Genomic DNA, 10,753 nt, shown 5'->3' on the forward strand with positions numbered 1-10,753 from the left:
AACCATTCTAATATCTCCTAATTCCATTTTATCTTCCTACCTTATATATATATATATATATATATTATAAAGCTTATTATATTATTCTATAATTTTTAATTGGATAATATTTTTTTTAAAACTTATTGTTGGATTGAAAGTTTCTTTCACATATATTACATATGTAAAATTTTTAATTAATCCAAATTATTTACTATCTTGTTTATATAAATGAAAATAAATGTAATATAAACATTTTAAAATATACTAAAATATGAATCATTTGATTACTTTCTTGTTGTTTAATTTTAATAAAATTTCATACAAATAATTTTAATAATATATAGATATAATTCAACTATTGAATTAATAAAAATCAAATTTTATATCAAATTATAAAAATATATAATAATTATCAAAATTATACAGGTATAATTTAATCTCTCTTTACATGTAACTCAACACAATACTTAGCAATGGCACTATAAGAAGAAAAACAGAAATTAAGGAAAAAGGCACCTTATTTTATGTTTGTGTTTTATTATATAGAAAAACTAATGGGAATGGGATGACATCCTAGTCCAAGACTGGAAAAACCTTTAGATTCAAACAATAGTTACAAACTTACATTTATCTCACCCAAGGACACGAATTGGAACCACAAACTTGCAACTTGTCAAATGTGAAACCACTAGGGGTTATTTTATGTTTGTGTGAGTTAATTATTTTTTTAAATTAACCAACCCAATTTATTTATGCAACATCCACATGACTGGAAGTGTATGAAATCCAAACTTCCAGAATAAAACTTGGTATAAAATATAATATGTTTCCCCAAAGGGAATAAATGTGCTCATTCATGGTATGGGGGTGAGACGAGACACTTAAGAGCCTACTCTGCTCAACTGCTCCTTGGATGTGCTTTCAAATATCTTGTCAGCACTTGCTACCTCAAAACCATCTCTCCTATGAAACTCTTTAACCTGTTCCATTAGTTAAAACAAAACAAGGATCAGTAAATCCTACAGAAAAATTTCTTACAATACATATTATATTAGAAGGTCATTCAGAAAATTGGAAAGAAATTGAATCTGCTACAGTAGATCTTTGCTGGAGAAGATCATCAGGGCTCACTGGAAGTAGAGGAAATATTCAAATCATTCACATGATCCTTGATCAGAATGAGCTACAACTTGCTATGGTCATCTTCAACTTCAAGATGATTATATCAGCATGTTCATAGTTAATCTAGGTTATAATTTCAGTATTCATCTCATAATTAGGAGCATGCAAACAAATTTAACAGCTTTACAGGATTTTTATTTCAAACATATGAGTGAGGGAAAGAAGATAGATTTGATGAGCATGGCAAACTTTCAGAAGGTGAACACAAGCATGAATTGAAGGAAAATTTTCATATTTGCCATTAATGAATATGAGGGAATTATTTTCTCTTCAATCCTCATTTTTTCACTTAAGATAGCAATTGTCTTAATCAGAAAGAAACCGACCTGAGATTGTCTTACAATGCATATTGAATGCTTTTATTTTGGTTAGAAAAAAACGTAGAAAACCTTATAGTTGCATAATAACAAACAAGGGTACAAACCTTTCAGCCCTCCTCCTTCAGAATTCAATCTAAATCCACTATCCTCAATAAACTGATTTAGTTTTTTTATATCCTTCAAATGAGTTTTCAGCCGATGAGTGGATATAGTAACATGGCTTAGCGCATACCCTTGACTAGGGTCCAGGCAGCATACTCACTTTCACTGTGCATCAAATACCAATAAACCATAAGTAATCAAGATGCTAGAAGCGAGTGCAGACTTTCCTAAAAAACTATTGCCCTCCATACAGATAGTAATACCTTGCCAATTGTTGAAACTCACAATATAAGGGCTTTTCCCATGTTAAACGTCCAAGGGAACTTGCAAGTGCTGAATACTTGTTTCCATCCCCAGATGATTCAGTTTATTTTCTAATTAGTTCCTGCAGAAAAATTCAAAACTTCTTTTACTACAATTGGCTTTTGAGGAGTTGGAGCCACAATGCAGCAAAAATGTAAACCATAGATGTCATGCAATTATTTATATCACTATAGTCTACAGATAGCATATCATATACTGCATCTCAATCTTAATATATAGAGAAGTAACATATGTAAAATCCTAAGAAATCAATCAATTCTTTGCTTATCAAATTATGGTCATCATACTAAATACAACTACTAACAACACAAGATAATATGACAAAACATTGCCTTACAAGTTTACAACCAGTTCTGGTAGTTACAAGGAACCATTCAAGAAATTATCTATGATCTATCTCCATACCAAGTAAAATGGAACCTATAGTTTTATGACCTTCAATAAAACACAATTTCAACAACCAGGATTGTGACAGATGCTATACCTTTAATTTTTAAGTCCAAAATGGTGAGAAAGATAGCGAGAATTAACAGATGTTAAACTCAAACCCCAGTACAATTTAGTGAATTTCAGAAAATTATGCAGTACTCTTTTTAGCATCATACCGTTGAGTATATGAAGAGCTGAAAAACAAAATAGCTGCTCAATTTGCCACATAAAAATAGAGGTGGAAGTCGCATAGTAGTTGTAAATATCCCAGCACAACACTATTATGATGTTGCCAAATGGTGGGAACTAATTTGTAAATACTTATTAATGTAGGGACTAAAGTGTAATTTTTTTTCATGTAAGAACTAAACCAAGAAATAGTGTCAAGTATCAGGACCAAATTTTTAATCTAACCTAAATTAAATAGGCTTTTAAAAAGGCCTTGTCTCAGCTTATTTAGTAAATAGGCCTAACTTGACTACACTTGATATGGGTTAGGCCATAGGCCTCGGACCATCGGTCTTGCCTATTTTCACCCGCAACCCTACATAAAATCAAGCACAAGAACGTCATGATAAAAGATGATCTCTATCATATTATTACTCTGCTAATATTTGAAACTTTTTTTGGTACAGTTGCTAACATTTTAAACAGGTTGCAAAATAGAGAGAGGAAACCAGCCTCCATTATAATTCTCAGAGCATAGATGTAAAATGACATTAGTTAAATTTTTTTTCTCACAAACACACCTGAGTTTGTGAACTCATTTGATCTACTAGTAGCTCTGATATAAATAATATTCTGGGCAAAGGCCCATTAATGCCACTGCCACTGCTAGAAAGTGAATCAGCAGGAGGAGAAAACCACAAAGCCCTCAACTTTTTGGCTGGAAACCTCAACTCCTCCCTCTGTGTATAGCCATAATCCAGAAAAAAACTAGCCATGGAATCAATTCCATAACCATTCACCTAATTAAGCGCAACAATACACACGAATGGGCTAATCAGGAATAATTGAGTCACACAGAAAAATGTACTAGTGTAAGGAAGTAAAGCCATGAGAAGTACCCCAAATGTCCTGAATGCAAGATGATCATAGCATAATGAGTTATTCTCAGCAGAGTGAACAAGGTCCAATATGGCCTTAGCAGTAGGATTTCTGTTCAAGTAAACGGATTACATACTTTCCAACACACCCCTGAAATAAGCTTCACCCCCCCTGCATGAAGAAAAATTGTCTTCTCATGAGAAACTGAGAATCCAGACCAAAACATAAGGTACAGAAAACAAGATCTCAGAGATTTAGGCCATGTTTGATTCCCTTCTCACTTTTTTTTTTTAATTTTAAAAACTGCTTTCTAAAACAATTTCACACCATGCAGCAATCAATTTCTCGTCCAAAATCTATGATGTTTTGAAAATTGCTTCCAAAACAAGTGATTTCAAAACCTGAAACCAGAAACAGATGGGAGATGTTTTCTCATCATCTTCTTCTATTTTCTTCAAGTACTTTATGATTCCAAGTGTTTAGGAGACAAACTTTTATAGAACATAAATATGCTCAGGGACAAACACTTTCAAAGTGAACAAACAAATTTTAGAGAACAAAAATTTGTTTTTGAAAACAGTAAACAAACAAGGCTACTATCACTATAAGCATCATGGATATCCATTGGCGATATAATCAAGTGTCAAATTTATTTTTCTCTTCAAAATTAATAGAAAAATAATAAAGGATAACCAAGCATTTTAGTTCTTTATGGTATCGGTGACAATTTATTCCACGAAAAAACAAAAATTACAATTTAATCTCTAAATGTGTAAATTTGGAGAGTACATGATATTATAACATTAAGAGCACTACAAACATGGCAGAATTTTGTGTTCATTCAGAATTAGAACATGTCACAGGAAATCCTAGGATGATAATAAACAAAATCAAACAAATAAAATGGAACCTGAATTGATGATCTCTGGGAAGCATGTTGTGATGTGGAGCCACAAAACACGTGAAGGGTTCTTCGTGGATTGTCTAAGCCTAAGGCCAAGTGCCCCGGAGAAGAAGATTGGTTCATTGGAACCAAATTCCAGAATTTGGGTTTGGAAGGGACAGAGGTTGTTGTTCTACTGAAAGAGAATAAAGGTGACAAAGTGGAGGACTTGGTAGTTGCAAACATGGTTATATTTAATTTAAGGTTCAGTTCAATGGATGATGAAAGAGAAACTACATGCAACTTCAATCTTCTAGTTTAAGGTACAACTTCATTTCATAGTATCTTATTATCATTCATAAAAGAATAAAATGAATAGTAAAAAGAAATGGATAGATGTGATGCTGTAGCCACGCGTGATCCACGTGGGGTGTCACATTGAAGAGTCTTGTATATGACATTGGCTACGTCTGAGTCTGAGGCGTCTCTTTAGTATATACCATGCTTACTTTCCTTCCTTTATTTATTCTGTTACACGCGGCAAAGTGCTAACTGCCTAATTCTTGTTTTTTGGATTCTGAAAACTGAAAACATCGAAAACCTTGCGAAACTGCTTTATACATTTATGAACTTACCTCTCTCTTTCCTCCTCTTATCCTCTTCCAAACTCCCTCGCCCTATAAATACTATATATCACTCTCCATCCTTTTTCTTTGTCATTCTCAGTTTCTCACTCACTCCACACGCGCACACACACACAAATATATATATATATATATATATATATATATATATATATCAAATTCTCATTATCAAGGTGAATGAGTGTACTATCATTTTTCTGTTATTATTCTTTTGAGTTTTTAGTAGAATCCAATTGATGTGTTGTATTTATGTTGGTGTTTTTGTAGCTGTTTAATTTCTGTTGTAGGTTTAGCGAAGATGGGACAAATGTTCAGTATGTTTGGTTTTGTGCAAGTGGAACAGTCAAGTGTGGCGATCAAGGAAGTTTTCGGGAAGTACAATGATGTTCTCGATCCTGGTTGCCACTGTGTGCCGTGGTATTTCGGCAATCGTGTGGCTGGTGCACTTTCTTTGCGTATACAACAGCTAGATGTTCGTTGTGAAACCAAGACAAAGGTTCGATTCTTCCACTTTCCCACTAGCACTTTCTTAGGGTATGTTTGAGTATCCTATCAATGTATTTTGGTGATGTTCATTAATCACAATTTAAAGTTTTAATTTTGTAATCCTTGATCTTTATTATGTGAAATATCAGGATGATATTCTAATTCTTATAGAAAAATAAACCAAAAGCACCAACCGATTCCTCCTCCTTAAAATGTGTCTTTATCATTTTATAATAATTACTTTATAAGTTATCTTTTAGATGATAAAAAAAACCTCTTTATCCTATGAATGTACATAAATTAATAAATTATATATCAATAGACATTTTAGTATACTTCCATCTACTATTAAAGGATTAAAGTGTTTCACATTTATTGTCTTGAGCGACCATTATTTTTAGAGGCAAAAATTGAAATTATTTGGTCTACTTTTATTTAACAAAATTCTTTCTTTGTTATTAGTTAGATCTGCTAGGATAATTTTGTTTTAGTGTTTCTGCACGTTTTTGCACGTTAATTTTTGTTGAATTGTTTCAGTTTAATTTATCCTTAATTTTAGGAGTTTGTTACCTCATGTAGAACATGGGTTTGTTATGGATTTGTGGCCTAGAGTTTAGGAATGAATCTTTTATGTATAAGCCTATAAAAAGGTTTTATCCTTAATTAATAAAGTCTCTTTCTGCTTTACGCTTTCCTCTTAATATATTTTTTCTAACAAGATCAATATAAAATATGTTCATATCATACAATTATCCGCACTTGGCACGAGCAAGGATATTATAGATGAAATTTAAGATTATTGATATGTTGACATATCTTACAATATTTTTGTTTGGTCATTGCTTTTCCTACAAATGATTGCGCGTATTTGTATCCTGATTAATGACTTGATGAACTATTTGAAAGATCATGGCTAATTTAATGCAAATCCCGGCAGGACAATGTGTTTGTTACTGTGGTTGCCTCTATCCAGTATCGAGCATTGGCAGAAAAGGCATCAGATGCTTACTACAAACTCAGCAATACCAGAGCACAGATACAATCCTATGTCTTTGATGGTAGCTAATTTAGTGCTTGTGAATCTACTTAGAAACTAGGTTTATGTGCGTCTTCAAGTTGAAACTTATTTACTCCTGTTTCTATTTCAGTTATAAGAGCAAGTGTTCCAAAGATGGAACTAGATGCTACTTTTGAGCAGAAGACCGACATCGCAAAAACAGTGGAGGAAGAACTTGAAAAGGTATACCCTTTTACTTTTGTTTTAAATTAAAAATGGAGTAGGACATCTTTAATCTGTTTTCTTGTCATTTCTAGGCTATGTCAGCATATGGGTATGAGATAGTTCAGACTCTTATTGTGGATATTGAGCCAGATGAGCGTGTGAAGAGGGCCATGAATGAAATTAATGCTGGTATGTTTTCAAGATGTTCATGTGTTTACTTCAATTATAGAGTCATTCATATTTCCTTTTCAAGCTATCAAAATAAATGTTAGTTTAATGGAGAGGTTTTGATAGGAGAGTTTGTCGATTCTTTTTCATTATATATAAAGCTGTATTAAGCTATAAAAGGAGTTGTAACTCATATATTAATTATACCAAAGACTTGGCTTTTCGTGGTGCTAACAAGTCTGAATAGTGAATCATTTTTCATCAAAGAATACTTCCCAAATTCCCGACATCATTAGTATCATTATCCTGAGCAATTACTTGTTGGTGCCACTTTAATTAAAAAGACACAATCTTGCAAACTTACAGAGACCTTAAATTAAAAAAGATTTATCTTGTTTGAAGAAAAAGTTAACTATTTGATTCAATTTTTATGTTTTCATGATCACCCTTCACATTGTTCTTTTACCATCATCACAAATAGCTGCAAGATTGAGGGTGGCTTCGAACGAGAAAGCGGAAGCAGAGAAGATAGTGCAGATAAAGCGAGCAGAAGGGGATGCAGAATCAAAGTACCTAGCAGGCCTTGGAGTTGCTCGTCAGCGTCAAGCCATAGTAGATGGCTTGAGAGACAGTGTGCTTGCTTTCTCCGAGAATGTTCCCGGGACAACATCAAAGGATATCATGGACATGGTTCTCATGACCCAATATTTTGACACAATGAAGGATATTGGTGCATCCTCAAAATCCAATGCTGTTTTCATTCCACATGGACCTGGTTCTGTACATGACGTTGCTTCACAAATTAGGGATGGTCTTCAACAAGGAAATGCAACAAAGTCTTGATCACTTGCATAAGCTAGTAGGTTTAGCTACAAAACTATGTGTGTAGGGGACAACATATAGTTGTATTCTTCTAAGTATTTTTGTTGTTGTTCTTCAATTCAATAATCTGCATAATAAAGGTTTGCATAGGTTATCCAAGTGAACCCATCATATCTTCTTGACCACACCATAACTTTTTTTTATAGATTTTCCACCTCATGTTCGGTGTCTTTCCATCTAGTTCAATCTTTTTTGAGTTTGTGAATAATACATCCAAACCAAATAAAATTGTTTTTGCAAATAGTAATGATAGTGGGCGAAATTGCTTTATGTGTGGTTTTGTGGTTTGTGTTTGTTTAATTATGTATAGTTTATTCCGAGTGATAGTGTAGTGTGCATTCAGAGCAGATGACGAGTTTGTCCTGCTAGAATTGAGAAGACATTGTCCTAGAATCAGGATTATTGTTCCTTGTTAACATTGTTAGTCTCCATGATAAATGCTTAAACTTAAAAGCAAAAACAAAAAAGACGGGCTGTGGTTTTTCCTCGAATTGGTTTTACTCCTCTTTGATTTCAAGCTCTAGTAAACGGAATAAAACTATTTTGTGTGTGATCCTCTTCAGCACTTGTGAAGCCTCACGTCTACAGAATTTGCTGCACACTCATAAGATCTTTGGTTAAATTTATGAAGGTGACAAGTCTTCTTTATCAGTTTTTAAACTTATTTTAAGTTTATGAAATTTTAACTTCATTATGATTTTATTTGTTTGTTTAAATTAAGGATATATTTTAACTTCATTATGGTTTTGTATAAGCACAGAATTCTAACTAAATCCTGATATCATTAATTAGCACCACTATTCTGGAATCTGGGCAATTACTTTCTTATACTTGTTGGTGTTACCTTAAATACACAACCTTGCTGTCCTTGGATGTTGGACACTTTTAGCTAAAGATATAACGGGCATGGTACTCATTATCCGATTGTCACGATCCACATATTTAATAACATGTAAAAACACATTTTACAGTCAATAATTTTTAATGTAAATAGTTAAATTAATCCCGACATTTTTTTTCTAATAAAAATATAATTGTAGCAATTTTGATGGAAATTTAATTTGTATTTTTTCTTAAATATACAATCAATTATATTAATGTATGAAATACGTTTATTTTTATAAATGCACGATTAATACTATTATTAACCTTTTTTTGTAAAAAGGCAACGATTCACGTTATTTTGATATTTTAATTATATCTCATTCATACCATTAACTAACCGTTATTGTCAACGAATTTTGTCAATATTATTTATTCTATTTTGTTATATTTGTTCTATTAGTTACAATGTGTATAATTTTTTAACATAATTTTAAAAATGAAAAATATTTTCAAATTAAGGCAATCTTTGTGACTGCAGTATAGAATATGAAAAAAAAAATCAAATTGATTTAACATTAATTAGAATATATATAATGATATCTTATATCTCATATCAATTAGTGCAAACATTTTAATGTTCAAATTAATTTCCTTAATTATGTTTTAAATTCTTTTATTTAATATGCTCCATTAATTAAAAAAATATTTTTTACGGGTTTGTTTCTAAATGATCAAATTAATTAAACATAATTTTAAAAAGGATTTTTTTTCAAAAACATATTTTTAAACATGATTTTTTTTTTCGAAATGATAAAATTTTTGTGACTATAATTGATATGATGGAAAAAAATTAAATATGTCAGGAAATCAAAATTTAATGTTATATAATTAAATTATATTTTTAACATAGAAGGTGAGCAATATGCATGTTTATAATAGAAGATAAAAAAAAATGTTAAGATTTTAATTTGTTTTTGTAACATAGAAGATAGAAGATGACTTTTCTTAGGGGAAAAATGTGACTTGTGATTTTTGGGTTTAATGAATATGAAGGAGTTATAATTTTTTCTCTATTTAAATAAGATGGTCAAGTGAACAATAGAGTGTTAGGCATTGGACACAACTAAATAGTAGCAACCTAAGTATCATAGTTTGTTCTTCTGGTTATTTTTTTTTTTGTCTTCTCTATTCTGTTTCTTCTTCAAGGTCACTACTAAAAGGTATGTATGGTTTTTAAATTATTTTTTAAGTTGATAATTTCTTTGTACCCTTAGTTGTGTGCACATACACGTTTGTAGGATGGAGTCTTCTTCAAGACAAAAATTCATGGGTTGGTTTAGGAGTTTTAGAATAAAATTATCTTTTAAAAATGTCAAAATTTTAATGTTTTTTATTTTTAATTATCTATGAAATTTAATATATTTTTACTAACATATTTCATTGTTAAATTTGTATTTGGTAGGATGAGATGAAAATTTCAAAAACTTTTTCTCCAATTAGGGATACTACTTGGAAGTTGGTTTAACATACAAAACTGATCTAAATAGAAATGTCATAACTATGTTCGGAAAAGACTTGAAAATATTTAAGTGATGATATTCTTTACAAATAGAGATTGCTTTTTCAAATCAATGATAACTATTATAACTTTTTATTATGTAAATTTCGTTTTCTATTTTATTATGATATATATAATTTAATAATAATTTAACTACATTTTTAATGATAGATTTAGTGTTGATAGATGAAGAGTTGAAAAACAATACACTAAAAGTTTATTTGATTTTTCTCTAATGTCTATTTTGAAAATTTCTTCCATCTCTAAATTATCTCATTTATGATGAACTCAACTATGGTATGAGTTTGTCTCAAACTGAATACAATCAATTGTTGTTCACAATGATTGATGAACAACAAAAGATATATAATACAATCATGTTTAGTGCATCTTCAAATATTGGGGGATTTTTTTATTTCTTATTGTTATGGATGGACATGTAAAACTTTTTTTTGAAGAAATATTTTTGAATCATTTAGATCTTAATGAGAAATTTTCTTAACTGTGATGCTTTGTTGATTCCAAGGTAGAAGAACAACACATTCTAGATTTCATATTCCAATTAAAGTCAATGAAGATTCTACTTATAGCATAAAGCAAGATAGTTCTTCAATTAGCTAAATTAATATATATGACTAAACTCATAATTTGGGGGGAAGCCCTTATGACTCGAACATTTAGGGATATATTAAGATTTTC

General features: G+C 30.9%; 1 protein-coding gene and 1 pseudogene across 1 annotated transcript; one reads left to right on the forward strand and one right to left on the reverse strand.

Annotated features, from left to right (window-relative positions):
- Positions 1–925: 925 nt before the first annotated feature.
- On the reverse strand, positions 926–4,562 carry LOC100795788 (uncharacterized; annotated as a pseudogene).
- Positions 4,563–5,205: 643 nt separating this feature from the next.
- On the forward strand, positions 5,206–7,775 carry LOC100791391 (hypersensitive-induced response protein 1). Its single transcript, XM_003517885.4, has 5 exons — positions 5,206–5,409; positions 6,337–6,457; positions 6,548–6,639; positions 6,714–6,810; positions 7,271–7,775. Exons 1-5 carry the CDS (start codon positions 5,212–5,214, stop codon positions 7,630–7,632), a joined length of 870 nt encoding a protein of 289 aa, XP_003517933.1. The 5' UTR covers positions 5,206–5,211; the 3' UTR covers positions 7,633–7,775.
- The last annotated feature ends 2,978 nt before the right edge of the window (positions 7,776–10,753 follow it).

This window comes from Glycine max, chromosome 1 (assembly GCF_000004515.6).
Source record: "Glycine max cultivar Williams 82 chromosome 1, Glycine_max_v4.0, whole genome shotgun sequence".
NCBI classification, from domain to species: Eukaryota; Viridiplantae; Streptophyta; class Magnoliopsida; order Fabales; family Fabaceae; genus Glycine; species Glycine max.

Coding starts and splice junctions, on each gene's coding strand:
- LOC100791391 (XM_003517885.4), top strand. CDS start 5,212: ATGGGACAAATGTTCAGTATGTTTGGTTTTGTGCAAGTGGAACAGTCA. Junction 6,458..6,547: donor ACAATCCTATGTCTTTGATG/GTAGCTAATTTA, acceptor TTTCTATTTCAG/TTATAAGAGCAAGTGTTCCA. Junction 6,811..7,270: donor CATGAATGAAATTAATGCTG/GTATGTTTTCAA, acceptor CATCACAAATAG/CTGCAAGATTGAGGGTGGCT.